Source organism: Capra hircus, chromosome 5 (assembly GCF_001704415.2).
Source record: "Capra hircus breed San Clemente chromosome 5, ASM170441v1, whole genome shotgun sequence".
Classification (NCBI taxonomy): Eukaryota; Metazoa; Chordata; class Mammalia; order Artiodactyla; family Bovidae; genus Capra; species Capra hircus.
Genome location: NC_030812.1, coordinates 50,188,168 through 50,208,460, shown reverse-complemented (window position 1 = coordinate 50,208,460; position 20,293 = coordinate 50,188,168). Strand labels below are relative to the sequence as shown.

Genomic DNA, 20,293 nt, shown 5'->3' with positions numbered 1-20,293 from the left:
AGGCACCATGTGAACAGAGGTCTGAAAGGTGACTTTCCATGGGACCCTTCCCATGGCTCCTCTCCTTCCTTTGGGGACTATCACTCCCCCTCTGGTTGAAGTGTGTGCGGACAGTATCAGACTGGTGGTGAAGGGGAGAGGCTGAGGGGGACAGTCACCTCCACTGCCAGAGCAACCCTGAGGAAGATCTGAGAGCAGCCATCTCGCTTTCTTTTCCACTGTCCTCTGCAGACGCAATTCCTTCCAGGGTCACTAACACAGTATTTACCTATGTGTGCCAATCTACGTTCACCTGTCTGTCTCTGCTACATGAATAGTTATTCTCAAACTTCAATATGTTTTATGAATCACTTGCAGTACTCATAAAATTAAGATTCAAGGGCCCATCTTTAAAGATTCTGATTGTATAGATCTGAGCCCAGATATCAGGCTGTGTGCCTGGCAGGTCACTTCAGTCGTATCTGACTCTTTGCGACCCTATGGACTGTAGCCCGCCAGGTTCCTCTGTCCACGGGACTTTTCAGGCAAGCGTACTGAATGGGTTACCATTTCCTCCTTCAGGGGACCTTCCCGACCCAGGGATGGAACCTGCATCTCTTACGCCCCCTGCACTAGCACCACCAGCGCCACCTGGGAGCCCAGACTATGGAAAGAAGGGCAATTCCAAATCAAAGGGTGGGGACCCTCTCCTTGAAAACACAGTTTTAGGGCAGTAAGCTACCTCGGGGCAAGGTCCGAGTTGTCCTGTTTGTTTTTGCCCCCAGAACAGTGCCCAGATCCCAGCCCGTGCAACCATGCAGTAAGCCACCAAGGGAAGTGTTGCCCTTGCTGGGCATTTACACTTGTCCTTCTTACAGTGAAAACCCGAGAGCTGGTCAGCTTCTCTCTCCTGCAGAAGTCTACTTCGAGAGGTCAGAGATTCCATTCTGCACTTCTTCTGTGGGCCTCCCCATGTCTTTCAGAGAGTAAATCCCACTAGATTTTCAGGACATACTTGCTCAGACAGAACAGTGTTAATCCCCCAGTCGCATCTGACTCTTTGTGATCCCATGGGCTGTGGCCTGCCAGGCTCCTCTGTCCATGGAATTCTCCAGGTAAGAATACTGGAGAGGGTTGCCATTCCCTTCTCCAGGGTATCTTCCTGACACAGGGATTGACCCTGGGCCTCCTGCACTGCAGGAAGATTCTTTACCACCTGAGCCACCAGGGGTTGTTAACATTTCTGTCTCAGCTGTGCCAGGTCTTAGTTGCAGCATGTGGGATCTAGTTCCCTGACTAGGGATTGAACCCAGGTCCCCTACATTGGGAGCTCAAAGTCTAAGCCACTGGACCACCAGGGAAGTGTTGGTGAGACAGAATAAATGGGAAGAAAGGAGGAAGAGAAAGAATTCAACATATAAGATCCATTCAGAAGACCCCCTAATCTCATGGTGACCCAACAATTTTAGCTTGTAAACTAATGCTCCCAGGCTGTCATCAAACTGTAATGTGCTGATATTTAAAAGAAGTAGCAGACTCTCCTTTTCTCCCCTCATCCTCAGGGAAGTTGCTAACAGACGAAAAGGAAAAAAAAACAAAACCAGCCTTGGGGGAGTAGGAAGAAGTTTAAGGGCACCAAGGGTTGTGGCTAATGTGCCCCTGAATGAGCCAAGTGCTCATGGCTCTCACAGCCCCCACCTCCCCTTCAAGAGCAGCTGCTGCTGCTGCTGCTAAGTTGCTTCAGTCCTGTCCGACTCTGTGGGACCCCATAGACGGCAGCCCACCAGGCTCCCCCGTCCCTGGGATTCTCTAGGCAAGAATAGTGGAGTGGGTTGCCATTTCCTTCTCCAATGCATGACAGTGAAAAGGCAAAGTGAAGTCGCTCCGTCATGTCCGACTCTTAGCTAGAGACACCCTTGCCTTTGTTACCAGCCCCTGCTTTGCAGGGGAGCTGGGGACAAACAACTTCAATATAGTACCTTCCCGCAATGCTCAGTCAGACACTGTGTCAGCACGTGTCTAATATTTGTTCGCTTCTCTACTCTATCACTGATGACCTTTCAGTGGCCTGTTCAGAGAGCTCATACTACTGTAAGCTGATGCTGCTTCTTGAAGCCCACTCTGAAAAAGAATCCATCAATTCTTCCATTTGCCAGATCTTGGCTACTCCGCTCAGATGTCCTCACCACTTTCACATCTTTATCAGCTCAGCAAATTCTCCAAACCCCTTTTCCCTTTTAAGTACTCGAAGGAGGACGGGATGTTCCTGCAGCTCAGGCCCTGCTGTCTGCAGAGGCAGGAGCCCTCCCTGCCTGGGTGATGAGAAGCCCTCATGTCCGGTCTCTACTTCTAACCAGTCTTGGGCTTGAGACAGGTCATTTATTTATTTAACCCTCAGTTTTCTCATCCCTGATATCACTGTTTAAAAATTGAGAAAACTAAAAGACAAGAAAAATAAATATTATAACCCCTGTTCTACCTTTCTCACAAAGCTATTGTCAAGATCAAAGGAGATGATGTGGAAGGGAACTACAAATTCTTTCTAATGCATGACATGTTTTTTTTTTAACCTTTTGGCTGTGCTGCATGGCATGTGGGATCTTAGTTCCCTGACCACGAATCAAACTTGTGCCCCCTGAATTGGCAGCATGGAGTCTTGACCACTGGACCACCTGGACCACCAGGGAAGTCCCAGCATGCTTTTGTGATTTATTTATTATTTGGGGGCTCTGAAAGTAAGCTAGTTGGTGGAAGGAGGTGAGTTAAGAGTGGGCTCAGGGAACCTGGGTCTCACTTAAAATGGCAGTGATTGGGACTATTAATCCTGTTTTGGCAGATAAGCCAGGTGGCTCCCAAGGTAAAGGCTGCTAGTAGGTGGTGGGAACTAAGAAGAGTACAAATTCTCTTCCTTTCCACCTTCTGTGGCCAATGAACCCAGAAGCTCAACCTGCAGAAGTCTGAACATGGCATTTGTACCAGAAGAAAATAAAACTCTAGCATATTTCATCACAGTTCAACAAACTGAGTAGATCCTTTCAATACTGGCATTCTGGCAGGCTACCAAGACTGCACCCAAATTCTTGGTTGTGATTCCATCTATACTAGATGACGTCATGAAGAAATACACACTGAACTTGGGTTTGAGACCAAGCTCTGCCCTTAGCAGTTAGGTAACACCACTTTATGCATTCACATTTTAAAGCTTCTTGACAACCTGCCAGGAATACAAAATGAAGAAGTGCCACTTACTCAGATGGGGAGTGTCAGGGAGGAGGAATTTGGGCATCACGTGCCGTACATGGAGAGGGAAATGCAGGGGGCCAACGCCTGGGGATGACAGAGGGGGCTGGTGTGCTGGAGTGGCTCTAGGTATTTTAGTTTGGCTGGAAGTAATGTATTTCCACTGGGGACTGGTGAGGGGCGAGGCTTCTCAAATCTTCAGTGTCTCCCTTTGTGAAAGGGAAGGTTAGGACAAGGTGGCCCCTGGGGATGTTAAGGGCTCAAATATTCCCCAACTCTTTCATCACAGGATGAGTTAGACCTGGATGGGAATGACCACATGACCTCAGAGTATCTGGCTGCAAATGAATGAAGGGACATTTAAGTATGACCAATATGTCACCTAGTATCCCAGAAGAGCTGACTCATTTGAAAAGACCTTGATGCTGGGAAAAATTGAGGGCAGGAGAAGAGGACGATAGAGAATGAGACGGCTGGATGGCATCACCAACTCAATGGACATGGGTTTGGGTGGACTCTGGGAGTTGGCAATGGACAGGGAGGCCTGGCATGCTGCAGTCCATGGGGTCGCAAAGAGTCAGACACAACTAAGTGACTGAACTGAACTGAACCCCAGGAGAAGCTGGTTGCTGTGGCTGTGGGTATAATTTTCTATGTAAAATGCACCAGATATTCTTGAGGTTTTATTTTTTGGGGGAGTCTACTGACAAAATAAACCTTTGACTTTTGAGGGTGGCTATCATCTAGTAGGGGATTCCCACGTGGCTTGGTGGTAAAGAATCCACCTGCCAATGAACCCAATCCGGAGATGTGGGTTCATTCCCTGGGTCAGAAAGACTCCTGGAGAAGGAAATGGCAACCCACTCCAGTATTCTTGCCTAGGAAATCCTATGGACAGAGGCACCTGGAGGGTTACAGTCCACAGGGTTGCAATAGCGTTGGACACAGCTGAGCATGTGCACACACACCATCTAATAGCTGAAAAACCTTCTAAACCAGCTGAAATATTAGGTAGGATAGACAGTCTGAAGTTGTACCCAGTGCCTGGCTGTGATAGCTAAGGCTTTCATTTTCTCCATATGAGGCCAGAACTTTATAACTCAGGGAAGTAAGCTAGAAGAAGGAATTTCCTTTACATATGGAGGTGGCGGGGTGGTGGAGAGGGGCTCTCCTATCTTCTACTCCTTTATCTGGAATTCTAATGGCTTGTTCACCACCGAATCAAAGATTCATTGAATGGATCAGTGAACAAATGGACTTGAATCTAGCTTGTTAGTGATCTAAGGAATACATTTCTGTTCATTAAAATGCCCTGTTTGCCTGAGATAATTTTGGTTTCTGCTGTTTTCCCAGCATAATTATTAACAGCATCCCCACTGACTCTCAAAACTGTCCTGGTTGAGAGAGTTAAGTTACCTAGTCTCCTGGTGCGTAAATAATTAAACAGTCACTGTTCTTTATTCTTGTAGCTGCGATTTGTAACCACTGGGACTGAACCTAACCACAGTGTGTTACTACTCCACAGGACTTACTCCACAATAGCAAGATTTCAGTGTTCTCGAGTGAGCAGAGCAGGTTACTGTGTCTCTTGCCTTAGGAGAGAAACCCAATCACCCCTTGGTAAGCTATGAGGCACTTGCCATGTGACAAAGTCCCCCGCAAGCAGCCCAGGTCTAGGCAGACCCGTGGGTAGTTGGAGAGTGAGGCATGCAAGAGCCCTAGCCTAGCAGCCTAGCACCACAGGCATAGAGAGGATGAACCATGCCATCCAGGACGAGAGCATGGATGGCCTCAGGACCACAAAACAAAAGTTCCGGAAACACTGGAGAGCAGTATGACAGTTTCTCCAGGAGTGTTCTCTGGATCACCTGCTTCAGAGCTGTCTAAACATGTGAAACCCCTAGGACCTCCACCCTAGACCTTGCGAGTCAGGTTTTCAGGAGTGGATTCCAGGATTCACATTCTTTAACAAACTCCTCAAACTACTCTTATATGCATTAAACAATGAAAGTGAAAGCTGCTCAGTCGTGTCTGACTCTGCAATCTTGTGGACTGTACCGTCCATGGTCCATGGAATTCTCTAGGCCAGAATACTGGAGTGGGTAGCTTTTCCCTTCTGGGGATCTTCCCAACCCAGGGATCGAACCTAGGTCTCCTGCACTGCAGGCAGATTCTTTACCAGCTGAGCCACAAGGGAAGCCTGCGTTAATAGAATAAATTAATGTGAAAAAGATACTCTGTGTTTAACTGAAACATTCAAGTGAAATTATTATTGTTCAGGAAAGGATCAGAGGATCTCCAGTGAGAAGAAATGTTTGACAGAATGTACAGGTTGGCTCCTCTGTGTGACCACAAACTTCATGAGTTGCCTAGCTAGATTATTTGGTGTGTGTCCAAGTAAATTTCAAATTCTGGTTTTATTCAAATGGCTTGTTGGCAAATCTCGAGACACTTCCCAGTGGGAACCATCCATATGGATGACACACAGGTGCATCACAAGTGATTTTTTTTTTTAACAACTGGACTGGAAATGCAAATGTCACAGATGCAAATGGACAGGCTAGGGCATGAAGTCTCTCCCGCACGTAAAGTCAGATGGTGCTGGAACTGCAGAAAGCAGCTCTATACACCCTTAACATGTGACTGTTGCCCCCCAGACATTTTCAGAATGCTGATAGTGATGGGAAGAGGGTGTTAGACTCCCCAAGGGGGCATCAACCCAACTGAGAAGGCAGATGTGTGAGATGCTGTATATGTGGGACCAGAGAGGAGGTTCCAGAAACTGCCCACAAAGCTGAACTCACAGAACAGAGTAGAGAGGCGCTTGCCAGGGGAGGGGGTGGGGAGAGAAATGGAGAGAAAATGGTCAAAGGGCACACTCTTGCAGTTATAAGTTAAATATCTGTATATAGTGTATTTTATATACTATTGGTTGGCCGAAAAGTTCGTTTGGGTTTTTCTGTAAGATGTTATGGAAAATCATGAACAAACTTTTTGACCAGCCCAATATACAGAATACATATTGTTACTGTTTAGTCACTAAGCCACATCTGACTCTTTTGCGATCCCATGGACTGTAGCCCACCAGGCTCCCCTGTCTGTGGGGTTTCCCAGGCAAGAATACTGGGGTGGGCTGCCATTTCCTTCTCCAGGGATCGAACCCACAGCTCTGTGTCTCTTGCACTGGCAGGCAGATTCTTTACCACTGCGCCACCTGGGAAGCCCCACATACATATGTATAAATAGATATATTATATATAATATGTGTGTGTGTGCATATATGTATACATATATACAATATGTGTGTACAACTGTATTATATACTTAAAAGTTGCTGAAAGAGTAAACCTTAAATGTTCTCAGCACAGGAAAGGACTAGGAATTATGTGATGTGATAGAAGTGTTACCTAATACTACTGTGATAATAATTTTGTGACAGTTGATCCTCAAACAACTAGGGGGTTAGGGGCACTCACCCTCTGCACAGCCGAAAACCTGCATATAGCTTAAATAGTCAGCTCTCTCTGTGGTTCCTCCATATCTGTGGTTCAGTCAAACTCGGACTGTGTAAGAACTGTAGTATTTACTACAGGGAAAAATCTGTAAAAGTGGACCTGTGCATTTCAATCTCATGTTGTTCAAGGGTCAACTGTACATAACACATCAAAACACTGTATATCTTAAAATTATACAATAGCATATGTCAGTTCTATCTCAATAAGACTGGAGAGGAAAAGGTGCCAAATACAACTGCTCTCAACTATCAAAGTATCCTTAGACAGAACTCAGCATTTTCCTTTTGTACAGGGGGATCCACTGTTATGAAGGTCTGCAGGTTATACAATTTGGGGAGTTTTTCCAGCTTTGTTGAGAAATAATTGACATATATCACTGTATAAATTTAAGGCAGATGATATGATGGTTTGATTTATATATTGTAAAATGATAACCACAATAGGTTCAACTAATATCCACCTTCTCATATAGATGCAATAAAAAGAAAAGAATAAAAGAATAAAGAGGAAAAATTTTTTCTCCTTGTGATAAGACCTCTTAGGATTCACTAACTACTTTCCTATATATTGTACAGCAGTGCTAACTATAGTCATCATGTTGTACATTACATCCCTAGTATTTATTTGCCTTGTAACGGGAAGCTTCCACCTCTGATCACCTTCTTCTAATTCCCCCTCATCTCCATGGCTGGTAACTACAGTCTGATCTCTTTTTCTATGAGTTTTACTGTTGTTCAGTCCCTAAGTCATGTCTGACTCTGGGTGAACACATGGACTGCAGCACTCCAGGCTTCCCCGTCCTTCACCATCTCCTGGAGTTTGCTCAGACTCATGTCCTTTGAATCGGTGATGCCATCCAACCATCTCATCTATGAGTTAGATTTTTTGTTGTTGCTGGTTTTTTTTTTTAGATTTCCCATGTAAGTGAGATAATATAGTATATTTTTCTTTATGGGAAGCTCTCTTTAAAAAAACGAATACAGAACTTCCCTGGTGGTCCAGTGATTAAGAATCCACCTGGCAATGCATGGGACATGGGTTTGATCCCTGATCTGGGAAGATCCCACATACCACAGAGCAACTAAGCTGCACACCACAACCCTAAGGCCACGTGCCTAGAGCCCATGCTCTGCAGCAAGAGAAAGCGCAGCAATGAGAAGCCTGCACGCTGCATCTACAGAGCAGCCTCCACCTGCCGCAACCAGAGAAAGCCTGTGCGCAGCAACAAAGATCCAGCACACCCAAAACTAAATTCAGTAAATACCTGAATTTTAAAAAGAATACAGGAATAATTATGAATACAAGACGCCGATGAGACTGCTTATTGGGAATGAGAAAAGAAACTGCGACAAATTGCTGACATCATGAAAAATGAGGTCCTTTTCTTTTGAGGAATGCTTATAAGGAAATGATTTCTGATTGTAACCTTGCCTCTCCTCACCACAAAGAACTGTCTACCTCTCCTGGGAACAAGAGGCTCAAAGAGGGCTGGTCTGGGTGAAGAGCACTGATACTTACATTTAATTAATTAGCATCTTTATAAATCTGCCTCTACACTGCAAACTAGATTTCCTTTCCTAATTAATTAGCTAATGCATCAACATTTATTAGTTTGCACTGCAAAGACAGATGATGATTAATCTTCAAGATTTCACAGCAGGTATATTCAAAATGGATAACTAACTACGACCTGTTGTATAGCACGTGGAACTCTCCTCAGTGTTATGTGCCAGCCTGGATGGGAGGGGGTTTTGAGGGAGACTGGATACAGGCATATGTGTGGCCGAGTCACTTTGCTGTTCCCCTGAAACTACCACACTATTGTTTACTGGCTATACCCCAATACAAAATACAAAGTTTAAAGTTTAAAAAAAAAAAAAAAGATTTCACTGTGGGGAGGACACTTCTGTAGGAAGGTGATGGTAGAAGGTCTCCAAAATGCCATCAAGGCCTTCCTCCCTGGACAGGCATGCTGCTCTTCCCATCAAGAGCAGATTCTGGTTTGCACCTTGTTTTATATCCCTGGATATGTTCCAGTGTCTCCTGGTTTATAGTCTATGTGAACCTGAATAGAATTTGCATCCTACTGTTGTGTGAAAATTGTGCATGCTAAGTTGCTTCAGTCGTGAAAATTGTATAAACCTTAATTATGTTGAATTGGTTCACAGTGCTTTTCAGGTCTGCTATATTCTTCTACCCTTCTGTTTATTCATTCTATTAATTTTTGAGAGTTTGATTTTGAAACTCCAACTTAAAACCTTCACTTACCTAAAAATAATTTTTATAATATACAGTAACATATAGCCATTTTTGTAACATACAGTACAACTGTATGTAACTTTGTATTTCCCAAGTCTCATCACACTTTCATAACATATTAAAAAAAGAAGGAAAGAAAAATGAGTGGATTCTGGTTCTCCTCGCCTCAAATATGGACCTACCACAATGGTTTTCTTCATCAGCAGGATGGGGCAGAGCTGATGTTCTGGGACTTCAGAGGCTGGGTCTTAAAACACTGGTAGCTTCTGCCTGCGTCTCTTGAACTCACTCTTGGGAGGCTTTTCAGAATCCAGCTGCAGCAAGGCCATGAGAAGTCAGAGCCACATGGAGAAGCTGTGTGTAGCTGCCTGAGCTGAGCTCTCAGCTGATGGCTAACTCTGTGAGAGCCATTTGGACTTTCAGCCCCTCTAGTCTTCAGATGACAGTAAACCCACTGACATCCAGCTGCGTGTACGTTGACAGACCCCAAGGGGAGAAGCACCTAGCTGAGCCCATTCAACCCACAGAAGTGTGAAAGATAATAATAAATTCTTCCATCAAGCTTCTAAGTTCGGCGTGGCTTGTTTTGTAGTCAACAGAGGCACAAAGGACTGTGATGTCACACTTCTAGGCCCCTCCTCCCTATAGGACTGGTGAGAGTGAGCATGGAGCAGTGAGCCCTCTGGAGTTTGCCTCTTGGACCCAACTCATCCGTGAGCAGCGCCTGCTCCCTCTTCTCCTGTCCGCCATCCCTCTGTGGGGTGGAGAGATGAGAGCCTATAGCGGTCCAGGAGGTAAGATTAATTTGAAGGCTGGAGATGAGGAATAGAAAGTCCATTTTGGTCTTAGATCCAAAGCATGGTTTCTAGCCTAACTTTATCCTCACTATAAAGCTATTTTTATCCCAGACTCCTGTGTCTGTTTTTTTAAATTGGTTCAGAAAACTCAGAGGGAAAAAAAGATAAAATTATTTTTCTTCCTTAGACCTCAACAAGCAATCTTCTTCCCTTCTCATAGACTAGAAAGCAAAGTTTATTTTTAAGTTTTTAAAAATTTCACTCTGCCTCATACTCTAAATCAAGCGTGCCTTCCGTTCTTTCTTTCTCTGTCTCTGTTTATTTGGCTGTGTCGGGTCTGAGTTGCTGCACACAGATTCTCTAGCTGTGGGCTCAGTAGTTGCTCTGAGGCGTGTGGGGAATCTCAATTCCCTGACCAGGGATCAAACCTCTGTCCCCTGCACTACAAGGTGGATTCTTAACCAGTGGACCACCAGAGAAGGCCCTCCCCTCAGTCCTTGTTATTAATACATTGTTCTGTGAAATGCCTTTCTGATGCGCCTCCATGTGGCTTTCCTGGTCCCTGCTGGACTCAGATCCTCACTGCTGTGTGGTCTCCTCACCTGTAACTCCCCGCCCCTGCACCCCCATCCACGTGCTGCCACAAGATAAGGCTTCCACTGCCTCATTCACCGATCATGCTGCTCCCTTTGCTCAAAACCTGCTCTGCCACCCTGGGTGCAGTTGAAGGCCCTCCAGGATAATTAGCCTGATTATAGCTACTAGCCCTTCAAGCTAGTTTTCCAAACTCGCTGATTCTGTAAGGCAAACTTATTTTACACCGACTTATTCCTGCTGCCTTATTTTTCTTGTTTTACTTATCAACGCTGAATATTCACTGGAAGGAGAGATGCTGAAGCTGAAACTCCAGGACTTTGGCCACCTCATGAGAAGAGCTGACTCACTGGAAAAGACCCTGATGCTGGGAGGGATTGGGGGGAGGAGGAGAAGGGGATGACAGAGGATGAGATGGCTGGATGGCATCACGTGAATCTGAGTGAACTCTGGGAGATGGTGATGGACAGGGAGGCCTGGCGTGCTGCAGTCCATGGGGTTGCAAAGAGTCGGACACGACTGAGCAACTCAACAACTACTACTTATCTTGTCCTTCTTCAGATCAGATGGTTCTCTCTCCCTTCTCTGAATTCCCCTAGTCTCTTAGGAGTCAGGACTCACACGGTTTACAGTTGATGATTCTTTGGTTAGTCTTACCCTACAAGTGGCCCAAAATTCTGATTCCGTGAGGACACATTCCCCAGTATGCTATTTGATATACACTACTGGACTCACGAGCTCTATAGAAACAACTAGTGAGATTTTGTGGTCTTGATGGAACAGGAGCTACAAGCTAATATTTATTATGCCAGATTCTGTTTTCAGTACTTTTTATATGTCATTTAGTGTGTTCCTTGGGTTCCTGGGCATAACAATCCTATCGTCCTCTTTTTACTGAGGAGGAAACTGAGATTTAAGTAAAGTAACTTTCTCAAGGTCACCCAGCTAGCAAGTAAAGAGGCAGAGCTTGAGGCCAAGACTTGATACCAGTCTGAGTTTCTAACTTCAATAGCACACTGCCTCCTAAGGGATTTTTGAGGGCTCTAGGGGGTCACTGTGGACAGAGACTGCAGCCATGAGGTTAAAAGATGCTCCTTTGAAGAAAAGCTATGACAAACCTAAGCAGCATATTTAAAAGCAGAGATGTCACTTTACTGAGAAAGGTCCATATAGCCAAAGCTGTGGTTTTTCCAGGAGTCATGAGGGTTCGACCATAAAGAAATCTGAATGCTAAAGAACTGATGCTTTTGAACTGTGCAACTGGAGAAGACTCTTGAGAGTCCCTTGGACTGCAAGAAGATCCAACCCATCAATCCTAAAGGAAATCAACCCTGAATATTCATTAGAAGGACTGATGATGAAGTTGAAGCTCTAATGCTTTGGCCATCTGATGCAAAGAACAAACTCACTGGAAAAGACCCTGATGCTGGGGAAGACTGAGGGCAGGAGGAGAAGGGGGCAACAGAGGCTGAGATGGTTGGATGGCATCACTGACTCAATGGACATGAGTTTGAGCAAAGTCATGTGAAGGACGTAGTGAAGAAGATGGTGAAGGACAGCCGGGTGTACTCCAGTCCGTGGGGCTGCAAAGAGCAGACATCACTTAGCAACTGAACAACAAAGGGGATTTTTTAAATTCTTCCTCTACAACCCAAAGATAATTACTCTAACATTTGAGAAAATTCCCTTCCAGAGTTATATTTTTATGTAGATGTGTATATACATGCACATAACTTTTTTACTGACTTATGATCATGCTTTTATATATACAGTAATATTTTGTTTCACTTAATATAGTCTAACCATCTTCCCATGTCATTATGCACCAATATTGTTTTTTATGAATTGGCCAGACTGCAGAAAGTACACAGTATAATAAAACAAGCTCGTTCCCAAAATGGGATTTTGGCCTGGGGCATGAAAAGCTACTGAGAATCAGAAGACCGTAAATGTTCAGATGTCAATGTGAGACTTTAAATATTGTTCAGGTTTTCATGGGCAACAACAGGGGCAGTCTCCAACAGGATAGTCAATTCTTTTCTTCATATGAAAATGAACACTGGGAATCCCCCATAAATGCAAAGCCTTCCAGAAGGTGGGTAATGACTAAACCATGTACCACACTGTATGCCAGGCAATTCTGCAGATGTTCTCCTTTGCTTTTCCAAGCACCTGGTGAGTCTAGGCATCTCCACCCCACCTGCAGGCTGAAAGAACCTGTAGAGGTCACAGGTAACGCCAGTGTGAGGGTTGGAATTTAGATACTGGAGCCAAAGGTCTTCCTTCTTTTAGAGAAGTCTGTTTCAGATGAAAGAAAAAAATAAAATCTGGGACTTCTGGTGGTGGGTTGAAGTCCCAGCGGCTAGGACTCCAAGCTCCTGCATTAGGAGGCCTGGGTTCAATCTCTGGTCAAGGAACTAGATCCCACATGCTACTACAACTAAGAATTTTCACGCTACAAATAAAGATCCTGTGTGCTGCAACTAAGACCTGGTACAGCCAAATAAATACAGATAAATATAAAAAAAGAAAAGAAAAAAAAGTCTAGAGGAAGACAACCAAGAACGAGCTAAATGAGTGATCCTGAGTCACAGAAAACAGCTGACAGGAATCCTGAACACCAAGGAGAGGAAAAATGAAGCCGAGAGAAAAGCAGGCTCCTTGTGGTCAAGTCTGGCGGAGACTGGAGTGGGGGCGGCCTGCTGAGTTGATAGAGTTGGCTTTGCAAACCAGTCCCCAGACAGAAAAAGATCCTGTTCTTCCAAGAGCCGAAAAGAGGCCTAAAGTCAACAGCACAGTCTTGGAATGGAGGCCAGAAGGCGAGAAAGACATTAAAAGGAATCCTAGCTGTCGGGAGGGCCTGCCACAGGCCAGAAAGGGGGCGTGGCACGGAGGACATCTGGAGGTTTAGGCTGCAGGCCCAGGCCACGCTGCCTGAGGACTAGGTCACGAGGTGTGTGCTGGACAGGGTGGAGAATTGCTGGAAAGAAGGTGCCGAATGCCTCTGAATTCACCAATCCTTTCCTTCTCCACTTGAATTCTTTAGGGTGATATACAAAAGCCGAACAGTGATGAGCTTCATCAAGCAAGAGGATGGAGACCTGGTGGGGGGTGTTTCCTTTATGAGAGGAGAGGTTCCAGTTACATGGAGAAAAGATGCTGTGGACCGGGGGAGGGTCGAAACACTTCCCTTTTTCGCCAAACAGGCCTCCGCTCAGTTGGTGGGGGCCTCTCATGGAATTCAGTTCTTCTTGGCCAGAAATCCCTACCTTAGACCTTGGAAGACATGAGGGAGGCTCTGCAAACCTGGCGGCTGCTCACTGGGTTTGGCAAACTCGAGCTTTTTCCAGTGCCTTGTGTTCAGCAAAACTGAGAATGTGTTTGGCTAGAAACCCTTCTCTAATTTTTAAACCCCTGTGCATTTTTTTTAACGTAAATTTGATCCACATGGTTTCGATTTATTTTTATTTAACTCATCAAATCAAATTAGGAGCTACAATGATGAATGGGAACAATGCTGATTTCCAAGAAGATTTTTGAGCCTTTTTTCTTAGAACAAAATCACATTCCAAACACCTCCCCCCCACCAACCACCACCATTCCCCTCCCTGTAACCGTTAAAACTACCAGACTGAGCTGAGTTTGAAATTTAGAACCCAAATGTGAAATAAAGATCCATGCTTGGCAAAGATGAGGCATAGCAGAGGAATGTTCTTAGGAAGTCACGGTTAGAAAGCCAGCATAGACTTGGGGTGGGGGTGGGGAATGAAGACAGAAGGGAGTCAGTTCTTCTTCATTGGATAGTTTAAGCAGATCTACCTGGCTTTTGGGGCTCCTAACAGCAGCCCCTGAGCTGTTTCTCTAGGGTCTGACTTTATCACTTCAACCCAGGGAAAAGGGGTTTCTGCTCCAAGACTGGGGATGGGGCGGTCCCCAGTACTCCTCTCTCTTTCTTCTACATTTCTCATAGGAGTGGATTCAAGCTGCTCTCCCCACCTCCTCTCCAATCTTCCTCCCTGTTTCCTGGCTCTGGCTAAGCCCTCTCCATCTGGAAACATTTAAAATGTACAACAACTTTAATCTTGTGCAAAGGAGTCTTGAGATCTGCACTACATACCCATTAAGCTAAATTATAGGTGCACAATCTCATTTTGCACAATTCTGTCTGGCCTCGGTTGGCACACACGAAAGCCCATTCCTGTGTTTCCCAATTATTTTTCTACCACACCATCATTTTCTACATCAGTCTGAGGCCAGCCATATTTCTCTGAGAATCTCTGACCACTAAGGCCCCAAGACAGAGGTACTCTCTTCAGAGTCCCTTGAAACAGTCCTCAGGGGGGCCCTTGGACATGCCAAAAAAAAAATCTTGAATTCAGCTTCTCTCCCCTACAGAGCCTGAGCGAATCAGACAAACTTGAGTATGAGGATCATCTTGTTAGTTAATAACTGTACAGCCAAGGGGAGTTAACTTTCTTCCCTGAATCTCAATTTCCTGATCTGTAAAATGGGTATACTAACCATACATACCTCATAGAATTGTTGTGAGGGTTAAAAAAAAAAAGTATGTTGTTTGGCCCAGTCTCAGTAATCAATAAACGTTACTTGTTATTGTTATCATAAAGGTGCTACACTTTATTCAATTCTACCACTTTCCTAAGAGCACTTACATTTTTCCATAGGTTGCTGGTACCCTTTTAAATCCTCCCCCATCCCTTATCAATGCTGAAACAACCACACCACGTCCCTGAGAATCAGCATCACTCCAGACAGGTAACATGAAGTTTCTGATCAACCAATGGATTTTTCACTAGTCCTTGGGGAATCTCCCAGGTTGGCCCTCCCTGGTATCCAGAGTAGCACAGCGATTGGAAGATCTGTAACTTAACTGCACGAAGAGATCATTTTTTCTGAAAACCAAACTTCTCACTGTATATACAAAGTATGTGTGTGTTTATGTGTGTACTGGGGTGGGGAGGGTGAGGAGGTTTTCATTCTCCTGTAAGGAACAAAATGGTTAATTTAGTGCTTCCTTAGAACACTCCCCCACACTTCATGGATTTTTTTTTTTTTTTTTGTGGTGGGGGGAAATAGAAAGGTGACAGTACCATTTAAGATGCCTGATAGATGCCTCTCTCTCAAGGGGGAAAATATAGATACCCCTGAGTATAGTATTGGGCTTCCCAGGTGGTACTAGTGCTAAAGAACCTGCCTGCCAATGCAGGAGACATAAGAGACGAGGGTTCGATCCCTGGGTCGGGAAGATCCCCTGGAGAAGGAAATGGCACCCACTCCAGTATTCTTGCCTGGAGAATCCCATGGACAGACGAGCCTAGTGGGCTATAGTCCATGGGGTTGCAAAGAGTCAGACACGACAGAAGCAACATAGCATGCACAAATATAGTCTTTAATGATTCCCTCTGGCCAGGAGGGCTTTTAGCAGTAATTTAGAGATCCTAGTGTTGAGGGACTAGGTATCCATCAACATCCAGGGGAACTGAGATGCTCTGTTGTCAAGATCCTCATCATGCAGAATTGCTATGAAGGCTAAAAGAGAGACGGCTACAAATGGTAAAAAGTATTTCCACCAAGCTGATCTCACTTGAGATCCTGGGTGATATCAGGACACGCGCGTCTCCTATTCCTGCTACTCACTAGAGATTTCCTTCTGGTGAGATTTCCTGTAGCTGGGTATATTCGAGATGTCAGCCTCAACCTCAGTTCAGGACTCTGAAGGCATCAGTCCTGCTCATAGCGCTGCCACAAGGCTGGGCCTGGGTGGCTGACTGTGCCCATGGATGGCTCTAGAGTGGGCACAGTCTACAGGCTGTGAAGTCAGCTGTGACCTGGTAGAAAAGGTGAGTTGGGCCATTGAGATTCCGTCTGTGCACCTGAGGGAGTAAGAAACCAGGTGGCCTGACAGCAGAGACCTATGGGCCATGGCTGGTCTTAGAGCTGCCTTGCTTCCAGAATCACCTTCTCTTCCGTAAAGCCTGGCTCTTCAAAGGTTCTTGTGGACCCCATAAATATCTCCTCCATAGTAAGAAAATAAGCACCTCCCTTTGAGTCAGCATGAGTGGGTTTCTGTTTCCCTCAACAAGAAGAGCCTTCACTGAAAACACAGCACCCACCCTTGGGAAGAGCACGCAGATGGAGCTATGTCTAAACATTCTGAGCATTTCCAGAGGCACTGTTTTAACAGTTAATTACACAGTATGCAAACACTGCTGGGTCCCAACTCACCCCTCCCTGGCTCTCGGCTACAGAAACTGCAAACCTTCCCCTCTCTCCTCCAGCCTCCTCTGTAGCTCAGGGAAATCAGGTACCACAGTGTGGGACAACAAGATCCAAGTGCATGTCTACTGGGACAGACGGGCTGCTCCCCTTCTTCCTACCTTTTATGAAAATGTTACGCTTGAACCTGCGTTACCATCTTGCAACCACGAAGGGAAAAAAGCAGCAGAGATGTCACCTCTGGCACATGGAGGTGTCATACCTACATGAACAGCCACCAAATTCCAACCTTCTTGTTATGTGAGAAAATATACCCATAAACTACTATTACTAAGAGTTTTCTATCACTTAAAAACAGTATCTTTTCTAAATTATATACCTTGAAATAGAACTTGATGTTGTTTCCTGTATTATAAGAAAAAGGATTTTTTAAACCAAAGATATGACAACTTGTTTTTCAGTTAACTTCTAAACATCAGCTGAATACTAGCTTTCCAGGCAATTAGAATCTAAGAGGGGATAAAATATGTATGTAAATCAACATGCTATAAGCAGAAAGTGAAAACACTCTCCAGGTACCTGGAGTAGGGGGAGACATGACTTCCTGCTGGGGGAGGGGAAAGCAGAAGAAGTATTTACATTAAATTCCAGAGATAAAAAAGAGCTTGGAAGTTTGGAAATGAGGGGGAAGGGCATTCTAGGCGGAAAAAATAGTTTGAGCAAATATGGAAAACTAAAGATCATATACCAAAAATAAGTTCATTCTGGCTAGAGTAGGGGACAAAATCAGATTTTTGAAGTTGGACCAAAATATAACAAGTCCTTATAATTTGTTATAATAAATTATAACAATGCCACGTGAAGGAGTGTGGGCTTTATTCTCTGAGTCGTGGGGTGTTGTTGAAGGTTTCTGAGCAAACAGGTATCAGAGTAGTTGTTTAGGAAAACTGCTCTGATGGCAGTACTGGGCTGGATTGAGGAGGCAAGGAATGCCACTAGGCCGTGTAGCCACCTGGGCAGGAGGTGATGAAGAAGGAACCAGGACGGCTGAAGTGAAAATGGGGTGGAGGAAAGAAACAGACGTGAGAGACAATGCCGAAGCACACGGGACCTGAGCTGGCTGCTGCCTGGATACGGGGTGAGAGTCATGGAGGAGTAATGGAGAAAACGTTCTTGCACAAAAGAGAAATAAAAACCTCCTGTGGTACCTCTGGAGCTGAAGACAGGAATGGTTTTATGTAGATGTTGGAGTCATGCACCTTCAGGTCATGGTCCCCGAGTCCCCTGGTCACTCCAATAGTTGCCATTACACGGGCCTAGGAGTATAAGCAGAGGGTCATCAGAAACACCCCACAAACAGAGACAGCATCCCCACCACAGTGCAGGTGCCATGGGCTATGAGAGAAGCAGTCATTTCCCAGTCCCCACTGCCCCTGGCTGTTAAGTTCTGTGGGTAGTTGTTTTCAAGGAAGAGCCCACCAAGGTTACTTACATACTTGAGGAGTGGCTTTTCTACCAATTACCTGCATTTGAATGGGCTGCTGCTGTCTCTTCGCAGAGACTGGAGGGAATGATGTCCAATAAACTCAATACAATACATCTGTGATGTCTACAGCTACTGAAATCAATTCAAACCAAATCCAACAGGATCCATCATCCATACATCCCCCATCGGTTCATCTGTCCACCCATCCATCCATCCATCCATTCCCCCCCTCATCCATCCATCCATCCACTATACACTCATTCTTCAAGTATTCTACCAGCTATGTCTCTAGTTCTGTGATGAAAGATATAAAAATGTCAGAGGCAGATCCTGCCCTTCCACAGCTCATATATTTTACTTTATGGCTGGAGAAAATGTATCATTAGATTATAACCTGTCCTGCTAACATCCTCAAACAATTCCCTCTAGGTAGAAAGGAAAAAGATGCCACTTTGCTGTAACTCCACAGAGACCTCATGGCTGAGACTATGCCATCTGCAGCCTTCTCTGCATGGTTGTCCAAATGCTTTAAGGAAGCAGTACTATTGTCCTAATGCCTATACTGTCAGCCTAATGATCTCCTGGGAGGCCACAGATATGAGTCACCCAAACATTTATTGAGCACCTACTATGTGCAGATACCATCCTGTGGGGGACACACGTCTATGGTCTTGTACCTACTATAAAGGAACTTGGTAAGAGAAAGACTAAGAGGAACATGTCTGATTAACAATATATAGAATATGGCTGAGTGCTGAGAAACAAGTAAACAAAGGATTATGTGAGTTCAGAGGAGGTAAAAATTCTACTAAGAAGGCTCCCTGGAGGAGGTGGGGGCACTACATTTTTGTGCAGAAGGATGTCCAGCTCAAGTGAACAAAGAGGAATGGGATGAAAGTCATTCTGGGTTGACTGAAGCCCATGGCTCTAACATATGGCTCATGAACACTATACCTGGTGTAGTGGCGTGGTTCAAAGACCTATACTTGAATCCTTGCTCTGATGCTCTGGTAATAGGAGTAAGCTAGAAATGCTATGCCTCACCAGTATGTGAACCATGAACTTCCAGATGTTCAAGCTGGATTTAGAAAAGGCAGAGGAACCAGGGATCAAATTGCCAACATCTGTTGGATCATCAGAAAAGCAAGTGAGTTCCAAAAAAACATCTGTTTCTGCTTTATTGACTATGCCAAAGCCATTGACTGTGTGGATCACAACAAACTGTGGAAAATTCTGAAAGAGATGGGAATACCAGACCACCTGACCTGCCTCTTGAGAAATCTGTATGCAGGTCAGGAAGCAACAGTTAGAACTGGACATGGAACAACAGACTGGTTCCAAATCAGGAAAAGAGTATGTCAAGGCTGTATATTGTCACCCTGCTTATTTAACTTATATGCAGAGTACATCATGAGAAATGCTGGGCTGGAAGAAGCACAAGCTGGAATCAAGATTGCTGGGAGAAATATCAATAACCTCAGATATGCAGATGATACCACCCTTATGGCAGAAAGTGAAGAAGAACTAAAAAGCCTCTTGATGAAAGTGAAAGAGGAGAGTGAAAAAGTTGGCTTAAAGCTCAACATTCAGAGAACTATGGTATCCGGTCCCATCACTTCATGGCAAATGGGGAAACAATGGAAACAGTGAGAGACTTTATTTTTAGAGTCTTCAAAATCAATACAGATGGTGACTGCAGCCGTGAAACTAAAAGACGCTTGCTCCTTGGAAGAAAAGTTATGACCAACCTAGACAGTAATATTAAAAAGCAGAGACATTACTTCGCCAACAAAGGTCCATCTAGTTAAGGCTATGGTTTTTCCAGTAGTCATGTATGGATATAAGAGTTGGTCTATAAAGAGAGCTGAGTGCTGAAGAATTGATGCTTTTGGACTGTGGTGTTGGAGAAGACTCTTGAGAGTCCCTTGGACTGCAAGGATATCCAACTAGTCCATCCTAAAGGACATCAGTCCTGAATATTCATTGGAAGGACTGATGCTGAAGCTCCACTACTCTGGCCACCTGATACGAAGAACTGACTCACCTGAAAAGACCCTGATACTGGGAAACATTGAAGGTGGGAGGAGAAGGGGACGACAGAGTATGAGATGGTTGGATGGTGTCACCTACTCAATGGACATGAGTTTGAGTAAACTCCAGGAGCTGGTGACGGACAGGGAGGCCTGGCA

The 20,293-nt window shown here is 44.9% G+C and overlaps 1 protein-coding gene across 2 annotated transcripts in view; it reads right to left on the bottom strand.

Annotated features, from left to right (window-relative positions):
- Positions 1-20,293, bottom strand: part of PPM1H (protein phosphatase, Mg2+/Mn2+ dependent 1H) — a 294,780-nt gene that overhangs the window by 26,560 nt on the left and 247,927 nt on the right. For both annotated transcript variants that reach the window (XR_001918064.1, XM_018047995.1), the window contains exon 8: positions 17,827-17,934. Coding sequence is in view for 1 of the 2 variants with exons in the window: in XM_018047995.1 (XP_017903484.1) it covers positions 17,827-17,934 (108 nt within the window). In the remaining variant the exon portion in view is untranslated. The remainder of the gene's footprint in view (positions 1-17,826; positions 17,935-20,293) is intronic.